The 22,848-nt window shown below is 44.2% G+C and overlaps 1 protein-coding gene across 6 annotated transcripts in view; it reads right to left on the bottom strand.

Annotated features, from left to right (window-relative positions):
* Window positions 1-22,848, bottom strand: part of DNMT3A (DNA methyltransferase 3 alpha) — a 1,562,966-nt gene that overhangs the window by 505,906 nt on the left and 1,034,212 nt on the right. For all 6 annotated transcript variants that reach the window (XM_069233637.1, XM_069233638.1, XM_069233642.1 and 3 more), the window contains one exon: window positions 19,482-19,638. In XM_069233637.1, the coding sequence (XP_069089738.1) occupies window positions 19,482-19,638 (157 nt within the window). The remainder of the gene's footprint in view (window positions 1-19,481; window positions 19,639-22,848) is intronic.

Consider the following 22,848-nt stretch of genomic DNA (forward strand, 5'->3'; position numbering starts at 1 on the left):
ACAAAGGTAAAAATCTTTTGGCCTTTATGTAGCAAGCTGTATACACTTGACTATCCATCTGCCTATGTCTGATTTGGATACGGTTTCATTTCTTTAGTTCTGTCTATATAAAACATGAGAGCCCTTTTGACATCAAGGGCTCTTTCCACAACGGAAACTGGTTGCAGGAAGAAAACTGGGAGCTCAATAGACTAACTGAGATGAAACTGTGAAACCACTTTAGTTGGAAATTTAGGATTCGTACGAAGAGTTAATTTGTCCCTATACATTTTGAAGAAAGGTTCTCCCAAGGTTAGTTTCTGGAGCTCACTAACACGTCCATGTGATGCGATGGCGACTAAGAAAGCCACATTCCATTAAAGAAACTGAAGTCGACATGAGTGAAGTGGTTCGAATGGGGGATCCATGAGTCTAGTGAGTACAATGTTAAAGTTTCACATGTGGGCTGGAGGCACCCTAAGTAGAATGACTTGTTTGAGTCCTTCCATGAAAGCCTTTATTATTGGAATTCTGAATAAAGAAATGTGCTCTCTATTTTAGAGAATATGCAGCTATAACTGCGAGATGTAAGGGAACAGAAGCGTGTGCAAGATTTGCTTTCTGCAAGTGAAGCAGATAGCAAACAATGTCTTGTACTGTGGCTTTGATATGATCAATTGGTTTGGGTTGGCAGTAGCAAACAAAACGTTTCCACTTTGCAGCATAACAGGCTCGAGTGGTAGGTCTGCGCACTTCTTTGAAAAACGTTCAGAATGTTTGTACATTCTGCAGGTAAACCCAGATAACCAAACTCTATAACCCCAGGAGCCATACTGCAAGGTTCAGTGACTTGGGGTCTGGATACCAGATTTGACCTTAATTCTGGGTGAGAAGGTCCGGCCTGTTGAGTTTCTCGTGTGGGACTACTGAAAGATCCAGTAGTGTGGTGAACCAAGACTGATGTGTCCAGGTGGGAGACACAAGAATCATGGAATGATAGGGAGAGGTGGAAAAGCCTAAGCAAATATCCCTGACCAACTAACCCATAGAGTGTTGCCCTTGGATAATGGATGAGGATACCTGGAAGCAAAGTTTGGGCATTTAGCATTTTCTGCTGTGGCAAAAAGGTCTAAGTGAGGAGTCCCTCATGTTTTGAAGTATAACTGGAGGACTTGTGGATGGAGTTCCCACTCGTGAATTTGTTGCTGCATCTTACTGAGCAGGTCTGCAAAGTCACTGTTCATTCCGGGAAGATACTCCTTCAACAGGTGAATGTGTTGGTTAAGAGCCCAATATCATATAGTCTGAGACAGGTGTGATAGTTGTGAAGACTGTCACCGCCCCCCACCTTCATTTTTTGTAAGTAATACATGGCTGTCATGTTGCCCGTCTGGGCAAGGACTACTGAGAGACAGGTGAGGTAGGAACGCTTAGGAAGGAAAGCTTTCAGTGCTAGGAATACTGCCTGAAGTTCCAGGTACTTGATATGTAGGGACTATTGTCTGGCATCCCGGAGACTATGAAATGCTAAGTCTTGGAGATGAGCACCCCAAACCTCCGTACTGAGTCTGTGGTCAATGTAATGTGAGGCATAGGGTCTAGAATTGGCAGCTCCTTCGAGAGGTTTTTGGTGTTTCACCATTACAGAAAACGGCAAGTCGAGCGGACTAACCACTCTAGATCTTCCAGGTGACCCTGTGAGTGAGGCCATTGGTGAGACAGACACTGCTGTAGGGGACGCATGTGTAGCCTGGCATGAGGGAACTATGGCTATGCAAGCAGTCATCATACCAAAGAGATGCGTGATGCTTCTTACCGTTTAGGATTGATTTTCCTGAAAATGAGCAGAAGTGTGTGAAAACTCTGAATACGAGCTGGACTGGGAGACGTTCATCCTAATTGTGCGCTCAAAATTTCTCCCAAGTAAGGTTGAACTTGTAGTGGTTAGAGACGGGATTTGGGAATGTTCTGAGTGAACCCCGTTTTGTTAAGGAGCTCCACTGTCATCTGAGTGTTTTGTTAACAGTGGTGTGGGGTACTTGCTTTGATGAGCCAGTCATCCAGGTAAGGAAAGATTTGGACATTTTGTCTTCGGGGTGTGCTGCAAACTATTGCTAAATATTTTATGAACACCCTGGAAGCGTCTGTCACCCTGAAGGGACGGACTTTCAACTGAAAATATTTGCCTGCAATTACAAAACTTTTGTTTTTTGGTGTACAGGGTTAATTGGTATGTAAAAGAAGGCATCCTTTAGAAATAGAGCAACCATAAAGTCGCCTTGCTGTAGAAGTGGAATGACATTCTGAAGAGTGACCATGTTGGAAGTGTTCTGATAGGATGTATTTGTTTAGAGGTTGGAGATCTAGTATTGGTCTGAGAGACCCGTCCATTTTGGGAATCAAAACTTCCCTGACCCCCCCCCACCCTGCGCCTAAAAACAGAACAGCCCCGATCTCCCTGCCCATAAAAACCAGAACTACCTTCATCCCCCCCACTACACCCCTAAAAAACAAACTACCCCGACCCCCCACACCCCAAGCCCTTAATCCACCTCCACCCCTAAAAACTATCCCCAACTCTGCCCACACCCCACTTACCTGACTGCGTCCTTCTTTCCCGATGCACTCTTCCTTTTGCTCTGCCTTAACGACGCATGTGCTTTGTTCAGCACATGCATGGTTAAGGCAGAGAAAAAGGGAGTCACTGTTAACACAAGCGTGGTTCCGCTTGAGTTAACAACATAGGTCGTTGTTCCGGAGTCATTTTTCCAGATGTTCTCCATCCTCCGCATGTCTAAGCATACCAGGGAGCTTGGGAAGATATTGCGTCTCTATATGTGGATTTCTATGGGCTCTCTGTGAAGCTATACGTGGTGGAAAGCGACCACTTTAGAGACCACCTGCTGATAGGAGGTACTGTCCTCTGGAGGGAAGGGGCAAGCAGGGTAGAGATCCAGGTCATTTGGCGAGACAGGAATCTCCAGAGCCTCCTGAAAAGTCAATGTCCTCTTCGGACACATGAAACGAAGGTGTACTTATGATGCAGCCAGTGCTTTCATAAATTAGAAGTTTGTGCTGTCTAGTGTCCATCTTTTCAAGAATAGGTTCAACTGAATAAGGACTGGTTGAAGACAGGCCTGAATCCCTGGATTCCGAAGTTTTAGGTTCAGAAGGCTTCAGCGCCAAAGATGTGGGCTTCGGGATCTTGCTTGGTGCAGAGGTCGAACCATCCGGATCAGTCCTGAGGGTCAGCTCAACACCAGGGGAGGTTGAAGCTGAGGCCAAGGCTTTAGCCTTCGCAGCCATTTTGGGCATCGACCTAGGAGGCGGGGAGGCCAAAACAGTCTTTGGTACTGACAATGGTGACCTCAAGAACAGGCTGTGGGGCCTTCCTGGACGGTTTCTGAGGGACAGCAGGGGCCAGAGTACTCACACGCTGGGCAGAGGAAAGTTCTTAGCTCTTAATGTCAATCTCCACATCTGACTAGAACTGTCTTGTATGGAAAACAATTCTTCCTCCTGCGCTGTTGATTCCTCCTGAGTGAATTCTTCCCCGAAGAGGTCTGGGGTGTCCTGTGCCTTCTGAGCCATTTACATTCGACAAGCCCTTCGATCCCAAAGGGTCTTCTTAGATCAAAATGATTTACAGGCATCGCAGTCGGCCTCATGGTGGTCTGGAGAGATGCAAAGGTTGCACAATAGATGTTGATCAGTGAGCAAAAACTTAGCGTGGCACATAGGACAGAAGCGGAAAGGGGTTTGTTCCATCTGAGAACCATTTCTGTTGATGCCGGAACCATGACGAAAGAAGGCCCGAGATGGATGCTAACGGCCCGAGGGGCAGGCGGTTGAAGCCCGAACCAACGAAAAGCACAGGGAATGCGGAGATAGAAAAGCATGATAGAATACAATACCTTCAGAACAAAAAGGAGAGATTGAAAACCGAATGAAGTTGAAAAGACGGAGGGGAGGAATACACGTCTGAACCCAACGGCAGAGAGAAAACAATCTAACAAAGGACTCAATGCCCATGCACACCATCACCAAGAGGAGGCGTCACTAGATCTCGTGACTCGAAAAGCTTCTTTGAAGAAAAACAACTTGTAACACTCCGAGCCCTATACTAGATGGCAGTCTTATGCACAGCATGTGTATCTACAGCTACACATGCCATTGAACATTTATTTCCTACTGACCAGTAGGTAGTTTTAGTTACGACCTACTTTTTGCATAAACAAAGGGTACTTTGTTTTGCTAATAACTTTGGCACCGTTTGAAGAATCTTCATGAAATTTTCAAAACTAGTGTACCAGTAACTTCAGCTGCTGTTCAGCTAGGCTCCCAAAACGCTTTTTACCCAGTGCAACGTGTATGGGAATTTCGCAGTTTTTAGATACAACTATAACCTGAACTGCTGACCGCAATTACACCAAATTTTGCAGAAGATAGATATTGGTCTAAAAAGAGCCCTTTTTGTAATTTTATGTAAATCTGTTCAGTAGTGCAGAGTTATTAAAGGAAAAAAATACAGGTAACTAGGGACATGGATCCGCAGCAACCTGCTGATCTAGGTGAAATTGATTGGCAGGCCTTAACATGAAAAAGGAAAGTTGCTGCCACATTTTGTTTCTTGGCTGGACCCCCACGGAGAAAACAGCATAAACGGGTTCAGGACAGAGGTATCCTGACCCCATAGGACACATGGAAGGGTCTATGAGGGACCCCTCATGGGCAAAAACGTTTTTTGGGGGGTGGTTATTGTGGATCCACCGCTGCGCACAGCATGACCCCCTAATGCAAATACAATAAGGATCAGCTGATCCGAAGCCAAATGGGGGGAGAAAAAAAACCACACCATACACCCACCGCGCACAACCAAGGGTTGGGCGCAGCATGGGGTTTGGTGCATGCATTTGGCTGCAGGGCATAGCCACCGGTCATCCCCTGTGGCCAACCCCTGCTGTGCCCAGATGTTATATTAATGTAGGGTAGTTATTTATTTCTTTACATTTAAAAAATAATAGAAATTCACTGAAAAAAACAAAGCTTACGGGATGCTATAGTTAGGTTGACCTTGTACCCAAACATAACCATAGAAATTCAGAGGTTATTTTTACACTTAATTATACTTTTCTGAAGAAACTATAACTCATGATGTTAAGTAAATTCAAGCTACGAGTTATAGTTTCTTAACATAAGTATAACTATAACTGCTTCATTTCTATGGTTTTGTGTGGTCAAGACGTCAACCTAACTGTAATAATCAATGGAGCTTGAAACTCATAAGGCTGTAGCCAAAGTTAAACATACTTTTTTTTATTTTTTTTTATTTAGAGCATCGGTCATCTTGCTGTTTTTTTTCAAGAGGTGCTGTGGAAGTAGATACTTTCTGGGGTGGATACAAAAAAATGAGGCAGTGAGGCAATAGTTCCCTTAGGAAGAGGGGATTTTATTCTGGATCTCTGTATTTTTCTTTTCACGCACTTTTTCACACAGGCAACTAGTTTTATGGAGACTAAAGAGTCAAGAAGGTATGCATCCTGAGTTGCAGAACTCCAGAATCAGAGCTATTATAGGTTCTGCCTGTGTTTTAAGAAGGGTTCTGAAGAAGACGGATATTTTGTGTACTGGAATAGACACCTCTGTGTTCAAGTTTCAAGATGCTCTGTTGATAACCACATGTAAAGAGAACACATATAATCTACCAGGAAATATCTAGTAGGCAGCAATTCTAGAGACTGTATTGAGAATCCACTCAAATATCATACTGATGAGAACATGATCATTCTTCAAAGAGAGTCATATATACCTGGGCAGCCCGTCAGATCTTCTCTTCGGAAAGCACCTAGAAAGAAGGTCATACTTTTTCTTCTTTTTAGCAGGCTCATCTTCTATTGATTGTCTTTGCTTGTGGTTACATGGTACCAAGATAACAAAGGAAGATTATATTGCCTTGGTGCTGATGGCAAAGAGGGGCTCTTTCAATCTCTTATCCTTATCCGATGGTACTGGCGGGAGGTCTTTCACGGACGGTTGCGGTTTTGGGGAAGATGGAACATCAACAATACACTTAAGTTCTCAGCTTCCTGGGTGAAATTGCTGTCTGAATTCTCAGCACAGCAGGATGGGCAGGATGATACATCATAGGGTTCATAGCCCTTGACACATATATGGACTTCACTGAGGGAGAAGAAAATAAGTTTCTTACCTGTAACTATAGTTCTCCAGTATTGGAATCTTTCGTAGACTCATATGCTTGAATCATTCCCCATCGTCGAGATGGGAGTCCCGGGTACCTTAGAAAAGACAATGTCCCCAAAGACATAATAGCAATAATATTAAAACTCTATATTTTAGTAGTCTACCCAAGTCCTTATGTAAAAAAAAAAGACCAAACTTGAGCCTCAGCCAATCAAGAGTGCCCCACCCTCTAGAACCCTCCGGAGAGAAGCTCCAGTACCTCAGATTTTCTAAGCACTAGTGCGTATGTTAAAGGTTGAACAAGAGATATTGAAGGTGAGCTTCCCCCGGGAGGCGGGTGGGTTGCATGTGTATCTATGAAAGATTCCAATATTGGAGAATGAAAATGTCACTTACCCAGTGTACATCTGTTCGTGGCATCAGTCGCTGAAGATTCACATGTTGTGCATAGCCCGCCATCTGGTGTTGGGTCGGAGTGTTACAAGTTGTTTTTCTTCGAAGAAGTCTTTCGAGTCACTGGACCGAGGGACTCCTCCTCTTTGTCTCCATTGCGCATGGGCGTCGACTCCATCTTCGATTGTTTTCCCCGCAGAGGGTGAGGTAGGAGTTGTTTGTTAGTAATAGTGCCCATGCAATGGAGTGAATAAGTATGTACCTATTTAAGATTTAATATATTTACAAATGTACAAAGTTGAGGCTAACTTCCAAACGGCTACAGGCTCCCGGGGAGGTGGGTGGGCACATGTGAATCTTCAGCGACTGATGCCACGAACAGATGTACACTGGGTAAGTGACATTTTCAGTTCGATGGCATCTGTCGCTGTAGATACACATGTTGTGCATAGACTAGTAAGCAGTTATCTCCCCAAAAGCGGTGGCTCAGCCTGTAGGAGTGGAAGTAGTCTGAAATAAGGTTCTTAGTACGGCTTGACCTACTGTGGCTTGTTGTGCGGATAGCACGTCTACACAGTAGTGCTTGGTAAATGTGTGAGGCGTAGACCATGTGGCTGCCTTGCATATTTCGTGCATTGGAATATTCCCCAGGAAGGCCATTGTAGCGCCTTTCTTTCTGGTTGAGTGTGCCCTTGGTGTAATGGGCAGTTGTCTTCTTGCTTTAAGGTAGCAGATTTGGATGCACTTAACTATCCATCTGGCTATACCCTGTTTCGATATTGGGTTTCCTGCGTGAGGTTTTTGAAATGCAATAAACAGTTGTTTAGTTTTTCTGATGTTTTTAGTTCTGTCGATGTAGTACATTAGTGCTCTCTTGACGTCTAATGTATGTAGTGCCCTTTCAGCTATGGAATCTGGCTGTGGGAAGAACACTGGTAGCTCTACCGTTTGATTTAGATGGAACGGTGAAATAACCTTTGGCAAAAATTTAGGATTGGTCCTTAGGACTACTTTATTTTTGTGTAGTTGGATAAAAGGTTCTTGTATTGTAAACGCCTGAATTTCACTTACTCTTCTTAGGAGATGTGATGGCGATGAGAAATGCAACTTTCCAGGTTAGGAATTGTATTTCGCAAGAATGCATAGGTTCAAAGGGTGGACCCATGAGTCTTGTTAAGACGATGTTGAGGTTCCATGAAGGAACAGGTGGTGTCCTTGGTGGTATAATTCTTTTGAGGCCTTCCATAAACGCTTTAATGACAGGTATCCTAAATAGTGAAGTTGAATGGGTAATCTGCAGGTATGCAGATATTGCTGCGAGGTGTATTTTAATGGAAGAGAAGGCCAGGTTCGATTTTTGTAAGTGTAGTAAGTAACCCACTACATCCTTTGGAGATGTGTGTAATGGTTGAATTTGATTCTGATGGCAGTAGCAAACAAACCTTTTCCATTTGCTTGCATAGCAGTGTCTAGTGGATGGTCTTCTAGCTTGCTTTATGACTTCCATACATTCTTGTGTGAGGTTTAAGTGTCCGAATTCTAGGATTTCAGGAGCCAGATTGCTAGATTCAGCGATGCTGGGTTTGGATGCCTGATCTGTTGTTTGTGTTGTGTTAATCTGTGTTAACAGATCTGGCCTGTTGGGCAACTTGACGTGGGGTACTACTGATAGGTCTAGCAGTGTTGTGTACCATGGTTGCCTTGCCCATGTTGGTGCTATCAGTATGAGTTTGAGTTTGTTTTGAGAGGGGGAAAAGCGTACGCAAATATCCCTGACCAGTTCATCCATAGGGCATTGCCTTGAGACTGCCTGTGTGGGTATCTGGATGCGAAGTTTTGGCATTTTGCGTTCTCCTCTGTTGCAAATAAGTCTATTTGAGGTGTTCCCCAACGTTTGAAGTAAGTGTTTAGAATTTGGGGGTGAATTTCCCATTCGTGGACTTGTTGGTGATCTCGAGTGAGATTGTCTGCAAGTTGATTCTGGATCCCTGGAATAAACTGTGCTATTAGGCGAATGTGGTTGTGAATTGCCCATTGCCATATTTTTTGTGCCAGAAGGCACAGCTGTGTCGAGTGTGTGTCCCCCTGTTTGTTTAGATAATACATTGTTGTCATGTTGTCCGTTTTGACAAGAATGTATTTGTGAGTTATGACTGGTTGAAATGCTTTTAATGCTTGGAAAACTGCTAGTAGTTCGAGGTGATTTATATGCAGCTTTCTCTGATGTACGTCCCATTGTCCTTGTATGCTGTGTTGATTGAGGTGTGCTCCCCACCCTGTCATGAAGCATCTGTCGTTATCACGTATTGTGGCACTGGGTCTTGGAAAGGCCGCCCTTTGTTTAAATTTATATTGTTCCACCATAGAAGCGAGAGGTATGTTAGGCGGTCTATCAACACCAGATCTAGAAGCTGACCCTGTGCTTGTGACCATTGTGATGCTAGGCACTGTTGTAAGGGCCGCATGTGCAACCTTGCGTTTGGGACAATGGCTATGCATGAGGACATCATGCCTAGGAGTTGTAATATCATCTTCGCCTGTATTCTTTGTGTTGGATACATGCGTTGTATAATCTTTTGGAAATTTTGAACCCTTTGTGGACTTGGAGTGGCTATTCCCCTTGTTGTGTCTATTGTCGCTCCTAGGTATTGTTGTACCTTGCACGGCAGAATGTGTGATTTCGCATAGTTGATGGTGAAACCGAGTTTGTAGAGGGTTTGTATGACCTGATCTGTGTGGTGTGAGCACCTTGTCAGTGAGTCGGTCTTGATTAGCCAGTCGTCTAGATACGGGAATACGTGTATTTGCTGCCTTCTGATGTGTGCAGCCACTACTGCTAGGCATTTTGTGAAGACTCTTGGTGCAGTTGTTAAACCGAACGGCAATACTTTTAATTGGTAATGTATTCCTTTGAATACGAACCTTAGGTATTTTCTGTGCGACGGATGTATTGGTATGTGGAAATACGCGTCCTTGAGATCTAAGGTTGTCATGTAATCTTGTTGCTTTAGCAATGGTAACACTTCCTGTAGCGTGACCATGTGAAAGTGTTCTGATTTGATGTATGTGTTTAGTGTTCTGAGGTCTAGGATTGGTCTCAGTGTTTTGTCCTTCTTTGGTATTAGAAAGTACAGTGAGTAAACCCCTGTATTTCTTTGTGCATCCGGTACCAGTTCTATTGCGTTCTTTTGCAGTAATGCTTGAACTTCTATTTCTAGGAGGTCCGAATGTTGTTTTGATATATTCTGTGTTCTTGGTGGTATGTTTGGAGGGATTTGTAGAAATTCTATGCAATAACCATGTTGGATAATTGCTAAGACCCAAGTGTCTGTTATTTTCTCCCACGCTTGGTAATACTGACCTATTCTTCCCCCCACTGGTGTTGTGTGGAGGGGATGAGTGACGTGTGAGTCACTGTTTGGTTGTAGGTGTTTTGGGGCTTTGAAATCTTCCCCTGCTTCTAGGGAATTGTCCTCCTCTGTATTGGCCCCGAAAGCCTCCCCTTTGGTACTGTCCCTGGTAGGTGGGCGGTGTTGAATGTGAGGTACTGGCCTGTGTGGCTTGACCCCGAAACCCCCCTCTAAAGGTTGTCTTGTGGAAGGTGTTGAAAGTGCCTCTGCTCTGCGGGGAGTAGAGCGCGCCCATGGCTTTTGCAGTGTCAGTGTCCTTTTTTAGCTTCTCAATTGCCGTGTCAACTTCAGGTCCGAACAATTGTTGCTCATTGAATGGCATATTGAGCACCGCCTGCTGTATCTCTTTCCACCCTCGGTGTTATTGCCCTACTCTTGACAGGCTCTTTGAATATGTCCTTTGCGTGCCTTAGCATTCCTGGGAGCATAGGCAGGCTTTGGTAGGTGCTATGTGTGGAAGAGAGGGTGTTGAAGAGGAAGTCATCCTCGACAGGCTCCGAGTGTAGAGACACGTTATGGAACTCTGCTGCTCTAGCCACCACTTGTGAATATGCTGTGCTGTCTTCTGGTGGTGAGGGCTTTGTAGGATACGCCTCTGGACTGTTGTCTGACACTGGGGCGTCGTATAAGTCCCAAGCATCTTGGTCCTGGTCACCTTGGCTTAAGGTGGTGTGAGCCGGTGAACGTGACGGAGTCTGTGCCGGTGAAATGTGAACTACAGGTGGAGGAGAGGGTGGCGGAGTTACCTTCTTCACCAGTTTTGTTTGTGGTGCCAGTTCTTGCTGGAATTCAAGTCTCCTCTTCCTCCTAATAGGGGGAAGGGTGCTTATTTTCCCTGTTCCACTCTGTATAAAAATCCTTTTTTGAGTGTGGTCCAACTCGGTGGATTGTAATTCCTCTTCGAATCTATGCTTTCGCATTTGAGAGGCCAGTGATTGTTCCTCTGAATAGGAACTGGTAGTTGGCTCGGTTGCGGGTCGTTTTGGCACCGAAACTATGTCCACGCTCTTTTTCGGCTCAGAGGCGATTTTTCTCTTTTTCGGAGTCGAACCCTCTCGGCGTCGATCCTCCTCGGTACCGCTGTCTCTGCGTCGAGCAGCTTCGGCTCCGCTTTCTCGGCGTCGATCTTTGCTGGCAGAACTATCTCGGTCCCGAGATGGCTGGGTGCCTGTGTCTCGACCCGAGTCGGACGATCTCGGCACTATTTCGGCCTTTTTCGGTGCCGATGGTCGGTCACCGCTTTTATGGGTTGAGCCATGGCCTGATGGCAGTGGCGTCCCCTGGGCCTTGTCAGTTTTCTTATGTGCTATCTTCGACGTCTTACTCACTGTTTCCTGGTCGTCGAATTCGTCCGAGTCCGATTCATGGATCGAGAAGGCTTCTACTTCTTCTTGTTCCTCGAATTCTCGGTGTCCTGTCGGCGTGGACGCCATTTGCAGTCTTCTGGCTCGTCGGTCACGGAGCGTCTTTCGGGACCGGAACGCACGACAGGCCTCACAAGTTTCTTCCCTGTGCACGGGCGACAGGCACATGTTACAGACCGAATGTTGGTCTGTATATGGGTATTTGTTGTGGCATTTAGGACAGAATCGGAACGGGGTCCGTTCCATCAGCGTCGGTGTCACACGTGGTCGGGCCGACCAGGCCCCGACGGGGGATCGAAAACTACCCCGAAGGGCAACGGAGATGTTATCGTTTCGATGCGATGTCGATGCTATCTAACCCGATCCCGATCGCAACAATACCGACGTAATTTTCCGATTTTGAGCTAACTTTCCGTTACGAAACCCGGAGCGAAAGGAACACGTCCGAACCCGATGGCGGAAAGAAAACAATCGAAGATGGAGTCGACGCCCATGCGCAATGGAGACAGAGAGGAGGAGTCCCTCGGTCCCGTGACTCGAAAGACTTCTTCGAAGAAAAACAACTTATAACACTCCGACCCAACACCAGATGGCGGGCTATGCACAACATGTGTATCTACAGCGACAGATGCCATCGAACCTATAGTTACAGGTAAGTAACTTATTTTCTTATTCCAGTATTTGAACTTTCATAGATTCACATGCTTGAATCAGACTATAAAGCAGGATTCATAGCACATTGCATTGCCTTAACATAATTTAAATTAGTGAGAAATCACTGAGCTAACTGTAATAACATGAAAAGCATTACATTCTATGAAGATAGTATCATGTATTAGCATACCTATTTATATGCTATGAAAACTATATGCAAATTAAACATATAAGGATCAAACCATTTAATGTGCGTAGCAGAAAAGACGGATGGAGGGAGGTAAAGTGAGCTCACCTTTACTGGAACAGATGTTGCAGGACCGCCTGACCAACCACTACATCTCCCTTAAAGATGGCATCCAGACAGTAATGCTTCGTAAACGTGTGAGTAATTTTCCAGCTGTCTGCCCTGCAAATGTCCTGCAGGGGTACACCTGCAAACAGTGCCATGGACACAGAGACAGATTACAGTGTGGGCGCTTACCGAAGAATGTAACAGCTTACCAGCTGCTTGATGGCAAAAGTTTATAGCAGCTACTATCCACCTGGCTATACTCTGCTTGGAAAGGGCCTGTCCCTTCCGCGGGGCACTATAAGCGATGAACAATTGAGAAGTCTTTTGAAAGTGCTTAGTTCTTCCCAAGTAAAATTTGAGATTCCTTTTGATGTCCAACGAGTGCAGAGATCTTTCCGCCGGAGATGTTGGGTTCGTAAACAAAGATTTCAAAATCAACGGTTCGTTAATATGAAAGTCTGATGACACCTTTGGAACAAATTTCGGGTTAGTACGAAGTATCACTCTATCCTGTTTAAGTTGAAGGAAAGGCTCTTGAATGGTCAATGCCTGGATCTCGCTGACCCGCCTAGAAGAAGTAAGGGCTAGCAAAAGTAAGTGCTTTAAATCTGCCCTGTGTATTGGTTCAAATGGGTGTTTCATAAGCTGAGAGAACCGTGTTGAGTTGCCAAGACGGCGGAGGAGGCCTTACTGGTGGAAAAACTTGAAAGAGCCCTTTGAGGAATTGTTTGAGCAATCTAGAAGACCAAAGAGATGGCGATGTCTGTGAACGTTTGAAGGGAGATATAGCCGCCAAATGCACCCTGATGGATGCATGCGCCAAGCCGGTTGGCGCCATATGGAGGAGATAGGGCAATATTCGCTCCGGTGCCGACAGCAGCGAATCAATCTGCTCCTTCTGACACCACAAACAAAACCTTTTCCATTTTAAAGTGTACGATTTGTTGGTGCTATCTGCTCTGGCTTTTGAAAGAATATCCCGACATTCGGGGTGAATATTTAAATGGGCGAACTCATTGTGTTCAGGAGCCAGGCCGATAATTTGAGTGAACTGGGGTCGGGATGCAAAACTTGACCCTCGTTCCTTGTCAAGAGCTGTGGTGAAACTTCCAGTGGAATGTGGTCGGTCTCTGAGAGCAGGAGTAGTTCCGAAAACCAATGTTGGCAAGGCCATAAGGGAGCTATTAGGAGGAGCCTGCAATGCTCTCTTTTGATCTTTGCAAGTACTCTTGAGATCAGGGGAATGGGTGGAAAAGCGCAGGCAAATATTCTGCACCATGCCATCGAAAATGCATTCCCCCAAGGGCCCGGATGGTGAACCCAACTTGCATAAAAGCGGCATTTGGTGTTCTGCGGAGTTGCAAAGAGATCCACTTTGGGTTTCCCCCACCTCCTGAAAACGTGGTCGAGCAGCTCCTAGTTCAGCTCCCATTCATGACAGGACAGCGTCAGCCTGCTGAGTGTGTCTGCTGTCTCGTTCTGCCTTCCTGGCAGATGTAGACAGTTCCAAATAGTCTGCGATTCACGAGACAGGAGAAGAGATTTTGTTCCCCCTTGCTTGTTTAAATAATGCATTGTTGCAGTATTGTCTGTTCTTATGAGAACCGCTGAGTGTCTTATTCTTGGAAGGAAAGCCTGCAAGGCTAGGAAAACAGCTCTCAACTCCAGGAAATTGAAGTGATATTTCCGGAAGGAGTTGCTCCACCTTTCGCTGATCTGGAGGTCTTGAAGATACGCTCCCCATCCCTCTAGGGAGGCATCCGTGGTAATGACCAGTGGAGGACGAGGAGGTAGAAAAGGAAGACTGGCTGCGATGTTTAACTGGTCTCTCCACCAGTTGAATGAGCCCTCTTTCTGAATCCATTGAATGTCTAGTCCCTCCGGCAGGGGAGGCATTCTCAGTCGACAAAAGGAGACTAACTGTATGCAAGAAGACATCATCCCCAGAAGCGACCTGTAGCTGTGCACTGAAAGAGACTTTTTTCTTTGTACTCTGTTAGATAAATGAGTCTTGCTTGCCTCTCCTCCGAAGGAAAAGCCTGGTCTCTGATGGTGTCGATTTTTGCTCCTAAAAAGGTTGTCACTCTTGTTGGCAGTATGTTCGACTTGTTATGATTCAGAGTGAGGCCTATAGCTCATTGAATAATGCCATGCAAGCCCTTGTTGAGTCGTGCGCTTCCTGATATGACTGCGCTTTTATTAGCCAATCGTCTAAGTAGGTAAAAATTTGCAGTGCTTTCTTTCTTAGGGAAGCCGCTACCGGAGCTAGGCACTTTGTAAAGATTCTGGGGGCAGACTTCGGCCAAATGGACGAACCCTGAACTGGAAATGGCTGCCTGCTACTGTGAAACGCAGATATTTTCTGTGGGCAGGTGAAATCAGAATATGAAAGAAAGCGTCCTGCAGATCCAGGGATGTCATATAATCTCCGTGATTCATGCGGAGAAGAATGTCTTGCAATGTGACCATGTGAAAGGTTTGACGTTTGAGGTATTTGTTTAAGTCCCTGAGATCAAGAATAGGACGCAAAGACGTCCAGTTTTTGCACACCAGAAAGAAACAGGAGTAAAACCCTCTCCCTTTTTCTGAAGAAGGAACACTCTATCGCTCCCTTCCTGAGCATGGTCACGACCTCCCGCCGGAGTTGTTTTAGATGCCTCTTAAAGAAGGTATGAGGACGACGAGAAGGTGGGCATTTAATGAACTCTAAAAGTATGGCCAAATCGAACAATCTTTAAAACCCACTGGTCCGATGTTATTTGCTCCCAACTTCCGATAGAAGTGTGATATCCTTCCCCCTATCTTTTTGATTTGTGGTGAGGTTGTAGCCGGAGCCTGGAACTTGTCATTGGCGTCTAACTGCCTCTTTGCTCTGATGCGCTCTACCCATGGGAGGGGGTCTAGAAAAGGACGCCTGGGGTGGTTGCCTTTGAGAATACTGAGGTCGGAGCTGCTGTGGAGTATAGGAGGGGTAACGAAAGCTCTGGCAATTCCCTTGATATGCTAAAACTCCTTGACCCCTGAAGGCACTAAAGGGCATCTTCTTAAATTGAAGGGTTCCTAAGGACCTTGCAGTGTCTGTATCCGTTTTGATGGCTTGTAGGGCTTCATCAACATGCTTGCCGAAAAGAGTCCCCCCATCAAACGGGAGGTCCAATACTTTATTCTGAATCCCCAGACGAAAGCAAGTCGCTCTAAGCCATCCCAGATGTTGCAGCACTCCCCCACCATCTAGTTGCTGAAAAGCTGTGGTCGCAATATCCATGGCGCAGTCTATTACCTCTATCGAGGTGCGCTCTCCCTACAAGAGGATCTTCTTTACCTCCACCTTAGAGTCCCCGAAAGGTGGTCTAGATACGGACCAATATCCGCCCACAGCTGCCTGTCATACCTCCCCAGGATTGCCAATGAATTCGCTGCTCTTACTATCAGCCTCGACATGGAGGAGAAGCGCTTTCCAATGTTGTCCAGCCTTCTCCCTTCTTTGTCTGGAGGAGCTGAAATTGAAGTCTATGGATTTTTTGAACGCCTCTGCGCTGCCTGGGTTATGACAGAGTCTGGTTTCGGGTGACTAACAAGACAAGCTGGGGCATCTTCTGGGGCCTTATATTTTATGTCCAATCTAGGTAAGACTGCCGTCTCCGTAGATGGATTTCTCATCACCTTGAGACCTTCTTTTCAGAAGTAGCCCACTATGAGAAAGGAGCGGACACTCTTTTGAAAAGGCTCCTTGCAGTCTTATAAAAAACAATCAATCTGCTTAGATGGCATGGGCAATTGCTCTCTCAAGCAGATTATTGAAACCCCCAATATCTCCTGGGGGAGAATCCACTGGAGTAGGCGATGGAGATGAGGGTGTCGGCAATATATAGTTGTCCCAATCCGAATTTGCATCCTGCAACTCTCCTTCCTCCCTCTCCTCCACCGAGGAGTCAGTAACCTGCATGAAAGACCTTTGCGGGGTACTTCTGGCTGACCTAGGAGACAACCTAGGCTGTGGCACTGGAGTGGCAGGCACCGAGGGAGGTGGCGCCGTTTGCATGTCCGATTGTGGCGCCAATGGAAACCTCTTTTTGTAATCTGATAACATGAACTGGAAACCAGAAATAAGAGAACTCTGAATACAGACCATATTCTCTGGCGCATTTGGCTGCTATCGTTGAGGAAAATAATACTGCTCATAATATTCCTCTTCATCCTCTTGACATTCAACATCGAGCTGGGAAGGACTATGGGCTGCCCAAAACGGCCCACCATCATCATTAGAATCTTCTTCCAAAAGATGAGTTGGAATTAAAGGTGTGACCTTACTTGGGGGTGTGGCTCTTGGAGTTATATCTCCTCTCCCAGACAAGGTCTGTGTTTTGCTTCTCCTCGACAGTGTTGACGAGGTCGAAGAAGTTGTGTCTGTTAGCCCAACTGCAGCAGTCCCCGTTGACGGTGCCGCAGACGATAGCGTAGTTGTAGGAATCCTCATCGTTGACGGAGTCGTCGCCTGAATCATGCTCGACGACATTTTGATCTTCAACGTCGACGATCTAGATTTCATTACCGTCGACTGAGATGTCAATGACTAACAGGAAGCCACCATTGAGAGACTGGTAACCGTCACTGTTGTCGTCGTCGTCGATGCAGCCGTTGTACAAGTTCTCGTCTAAAACGGTGTCAACGTCGATGACTTTGTCGACGGTGTTATAGTCGTCGATGGTCTGTCGTAAGGAGCTGAGGAAGGCTTTCCGAACACAGTCAGAACCTTTGGAGGAGGCGTAGAAGGCTCTGAAGAAGGTTTAGGCACCTCCTTTGATGTTGAAGGCCGATGCTTGGACTTTGAGGAGGATCTTCTCTCTTGAGGTGAGGATGAGAGATGGCGGCCTTCACCAGACCCCTGCAAGGTTTTTTTTTTTTTTTTTTAAAGTATTTGAGGGTTGCTTTGAACCCTTTTCAGAATGAGGTGGTCTTTGCCTCTTTTGGGATCTTTTGGTAGACCATAAAGACACTTCAAGAATCTAAGACCAGGCTCTTTCTTGATTTAAGCTTCTGGAGCCATATTAACAATCTTCCCTCTCTATCCTTCAAAGCTTTTGAGGAAAAGGTACGACATACCTTACAGTTAGTAGCAGAATGCTCAGGATAGAGGCAATATATGCAATCTCCATGAGGATCCTCTGAATGGAGCCTTTTCTTCCCACAAGTACTGCAGGCTCCAAAGAGACTTTCCCTTTCTCTGTCAGACATTATGCTGGTAAAGCAGGGTCCAGAAAGTGTGAGTGTAAATCAGAAACACTCAATAACCAAGCAGAAATTCAGATGTAGTGACTAAATCTTCCACAAGAGCAAACTGAGCAGAGCTCAGAGGAGACTCCCTAGCACGACGTGCAGTAGAAAATCGGAGGTACTGGAGCTTCTCTCAGGAGGGTTCTAGAGGGTGGGGCACTCTGACTGGCTGAGGCTCAAGTTTGGTCGTTTTTACATAAGGTTTTGGATAGAGTACTAAAATATAGAGTTTTAATGTTATTGCTATTGTGTCTTTGGGGACACTGTCTTTTCTAAGGGACCGGGGACTTCCATCTCAACGACGGGGAATGATTTAAGCATGTGAATCTATGAAAGTTCCAGTACTGGAGTAACCATCAAATATTGACAGGAAAACTCCTGGCTGCCTTCAAATGAACTGCTTTTACAGCAAATGTCTGAGTATTAACTGGGATGAGGATGGTTTCAAGGAGTGTCAAACTGCTCACACCAGGGGCTGAAGACGTGATTGAACCCCTTTGCCCTTCTAGAGCCAATGGACCCAGAATCAGAGCTGCCAGCTTCCCAATGTTTACCATAAAGTAAAATCCTATCCCTGTGGCACCCACGTGACATCTCTGGGAAGATGATGCATCTTTTGAGAAAGAGTTGCTGCTGTTTCAGCTGTGTCATTGCATTAAACGGATCAGATCTTGTTACTTAGATTGAACCACTATTATAGTTATGCTCCAACAAAGATAAACTGAAATTCCTAGGATTGGCAAAATCAAGCAGCTATTCTGTTTCAAAATAAATAAACCCTGATATCAGCATGCAGAAAACGACACTGACTGCAGGTAGGACAGAGTTTTGGGATCAAAATTATTTGTACAGTCTTCCAAGATCAAGTCCTAAACTACTGATAGCTGCGGTTCCCTAACTACACCCCCAATCACACTTTGAGATCCAGTCATGGCAATCTACTCACCCAGGCGAGACTCAATCGAAAATCCCATGGCAAGAAAAAGAGCTCAGCACTGGAACGCTCTATGCCTGAATCTCAGTGATCAAGTCTGGTTGCATTAAAAAACCATCTGTTAAAAAATAGTCTTGAAAGAAACCTTCTCACATATCCACAGAAACCTTCTCACATATCCACAGAAACCCAGAGACTACCCCCAACTCATTGCTAGTCGAATGATGTCCCTGTGTGTGTAGTTAAAACTTCACAAATAGCAAAGCTTAAACTTAGGGTGGCCAAGCCCCCAATGAATTATAATGAGTTTCAAGACAAGATGGGAATATAGCATCAAGTGGAAATCCTGCTTTCTGAGTGATTACAAAGTGACGATTTGTCTGCGCGCTTTACAAAACAAACAAATGTACTTACCAGACAAATATGTTTCATTAAGTGCATACCCCTGTAATCAACACCCCATGCTGAAAAAATATTTCCCATACCCAAGATGCATGACTGAAGTGTATTCGAAGAAACTAAACCAACAATTATCACCTTTCTTTGGAGTGTTATTTCCAATTCAAAGCCAGTGTTAAAAAAGCTCTCACACACACAACAGAGCAGCTTTACCTCACCAATCTAGAAAGTGCTTAAAATGCTCTAATGCAGCAGTACTTCCATGTCTAGATAAATGATAATTAAGAATATAATAGCCGAAGAGTCCTCATACTCTTCCATTTAAATCTGTAAGTAAGTTATTTAAAAATGGCTAACCTTGAAATCACAGGCACTACAATTGGTAGGGACCTTGGGAGGTGGAGGCCCAACTGCTCATATTACAGAAGTATAAGGTACTTAATTTATTTCCCCTACATTCACTGGTTTCTTCCATTTCGTTTTCAGTCAATATTTTAAGACGATCTGTGCACCCAGCAAAGTCTGTGGTCTTCAGAAGGGAATATTATTTACATGTGTTTAAGTACAGTTGCTCTCACCTTCTGGTGGCTCCAAACCACTGGGACCTGAAGGCTGGAACCCACCAAGCGCCCACTCGATCATATGCTTGTTCTGGATTTCAACTGCTTTAGAAGTGTCTGACTCATCGCTTTCAGGACACGATGGAAAAATCTTCCCTGCTCGACTACTAGCAACCTAGAGAATAAACAACAGTGCTTTTATCTGATCTTTCAACAAACTGCCCCTAAAGATCATGTTAAATGGAGGAATTGCAAATACCCACTAACAGCTTGACTGTGAGGGATATACAATATGAATGCTGATTGGCCTTAAGATGATGGATTAAAGCCACTGAAGCAAGGATTCACATCTTGATGAAATATAGAACACAACGAAAAGATCTAGACAGCTCACAGACTTTATTTGCTTCCTAATGCAATGAATACTTGAAGTCAGCCTCCGGCTTTTAAAATTTATTTTATTGTTTAGGACATTTATGCTGGAGGTTACTTCCTGTATTCACCCCCACCATGTAAAACTATTATGAAATGTTTTAGTACAATGAATATTCCTCTGATCAAGCTATCCATCCAGGACTCTGATCGCGCCATCTACCACTTTTCATCACATTTGGGCTTCTAGTTTCTTGAGTCTCAACAGCCTATTAAGCAGTTATCTTTGATAACATTGTGGATGTTTTCTTTTTGATAGTTGTTCAAACCTCTGGTGTAGTGTGTTTTTACAAAGAGAGAAGACTATCGAGGGTCCCTGGTATAATACGTAGCCCATCCAGGGAAATACTTGAGTACAAGAAAAGAAAATGAGCTACAACTAATGCTCACTGTTGTCTACAATATAAACAACCAAACAATCAAGATAGCAAAAATCGGATGGTTACCGGCGGAACGCGCGTAGGCTTAGTTCCTACAGTTTGTTACAATGGATTATGAACTTTAAGGTCCAAGTAATCAAATTCTCTTAATGAATTAGGTGGAGACGCTATTTAGTTTTGAGTTATAACATGTCATTACTATGAATATTATTAAGGCTTTAGAAAGAAAAAGTGTATATTTAACTTACATCTTATTGTATCTTGGACAATTTGGATTTTCTTTTTGTCAATGTTATGTTTCTATTATCTTTTGTGTCTCGTCTTGTGTAACACTTTGTCTTTGTCTATTCACTATATATGAGTGTGTGTCTTTCCTTGTGAATATGTACATTTTTATATAGCTAATTTTGATTATAGCGTTTTCATGTTGTTGTACATACATATGTAATAAATATCACTTTTCGTATTTTTGCTATCTTGATTGTTTGGTTGTTTATATTGTAGACAACAGTGAGCATTAGTTGTAGCTCATTTTCTTTTCTTGTACTCAAGTAGTGTGTTTTTACATCTGTACTTGTTTGTGTATTTTTTGGTTAATTACTGTTTTATGTTTGCAATTTAAATCGTACACATTGCTTGGGGGTTCCCGGCTTCCAGTAATGATTCAGTGAGGGTCCTCAAGAGTCAAAAGGTTGGGAACCACAGCACTAAGCCATTTTGAAATCAGGTATTAACTGTGCTATTGAACGACAGAAGCAAAGTCAGAAAACATCATTCCAAGATGGATACCAAAGACTGAACAAAAATGTAAAAAACGTAGATCAACCCTACTAGCTAGCCAGAGAACATCCAACTGTGAGCAGTAAAACAAAGATGCAGAGAAAGGTGAAGGGAGTTATCAGGTGATTGGGGGAGCTCTGCACTGAATTATTTTTCCATGGCTGTAAAAAATAATGTTACTTTATGCTGCCCCACAGTCAAAACAATGTATGCATCGTTAGAACAGTAAGGAAATTATTTTGTTTCTTACTGTCTACTCTACTTCACCTCTTCATCCTACATTTTATTCTCAGTCTCACATTCCCAAACTCATTCTCTGCTCACAACTTTGACATACCTATTGCTAATATTTTGATATGTTTCTCTCTAGGCTCCTCTGCTGTCATTCAATTCACTGAGAAAGAAGCAATCTGTTGACCCACCTAGAATCATTATTTATCTCACATTAAGGTTTTCCGTCTCCATTCAATATAAGAAAATTAGTTACTTACCTGTAACTGCAGTTCTCCAGTATTGGTATCTTTCATAGATTCACATGCTTGAATCATCCCAGTCGTCGAGGTCGGAGCCTCACTGTAAGTTTAAATACATAAAGCAGTAAGTCAGTAAGTTTAAAACCAGTAGGCCCTAGTAGGCCTCATAGGGTATTTTACAGTCTATCTACTTTGTTTTGTGAAAAGACCCAAACTTCAGTGTCAACCAATCAGGATTCAGCCCCTCAAACACTCCCAACAGAGGCTGAATTCCCTCAGATTTTCTAGTAGAAGTGTGAAGTTTAATATCTGTATAATAGGGGAGCCTCTGAGTGGAGGAGGGTGGGTCACATGTGAATCTATGAAAGATACTAATACTGGAGAACAGCAGTTACAGGTAAGTAACTAATTTTCTTCTCCAGCATTGGATCTTTCATAGATTCACATGCTTGAATCAGAATAACGAGCAGTAATGTTTGAGAATTAGTGAATTAATTTGACTGTAATTTTATCGTAATTCTCTAAGTGATGTCACTCACGTTAGTATACATCTATAGATATATAAGAATAATAGAAAAAGCTGTATGGCAGAAAATTGACAATATGTTTTGTTGTTGTTTTGAGGTCTACAACATGTTAACATAATATGAAAAAGCGTTGAGATTACGAATAATTTGAAGCACAATCTTAGAGTAAACCACACTGTGATATAAAATTAGATATTAACGAAACTGAGAACCAATATCGAACATACCTTGAGTGTGGTGGTGGGATGTGTAAGAGGCTCACCTTAACGAAATAAATGCCTCAGCACTGCTTGTCCCGCTGCTGTATCGACGTTACTAGTTTCCTCGAGACAGTGGTGTTTTGTAAACGTATGCTGGCTGGACCATGTGGCTGCTCTGCAGATGCTATGTAGTGGCACCCCAGCAAAGAGTACAGCTGAAGTGGCTACCGATCTTGTGGAATGGGCTCTCACCGTGCTGTGGAGCGGTTTACCTGCTTTTGCATGGCAGAATTGAATTGCCAGGCCAATCCATCTGGCTATAGTCTGTTTGGACACCGCATGTCCCTTTCTTGTTCCGCCAAATACAACAAATAATTGGTCAGACTGGCGGATGGTTTGTGTTTTCTGTAGATAAAACTTTAAACAACTTTTAATATCAAGGGAATGTAATGTCCTTTCGGCTACTGTTTGCGGATTTGGAAAAAAGGTTTTTAAGATGGCTGGTTCATTCAAGTGAAACGTTGAAGGAACTTTCGGGATGAACTTAGGATTTGTTCGCAGGATCACACCTGAGTTTGTGAATTGGAGGAAAG

The sequence above is a fragment of the Pleurodeles waltl genome, chromosome 5, assembly GCF_031143425.1.
Source record: "Pleurodeles waltl isolate 20211129_DDA chromosome 5, aPleWal1.hap1.20221129, whole genome shotgun sequence".
Lineage (NCBI taxonomy): Eukaryota > Metazoa > Chordata > Amphibia > Caudata > Salamandridae > Pleurodeles > Pleurodeles waltl.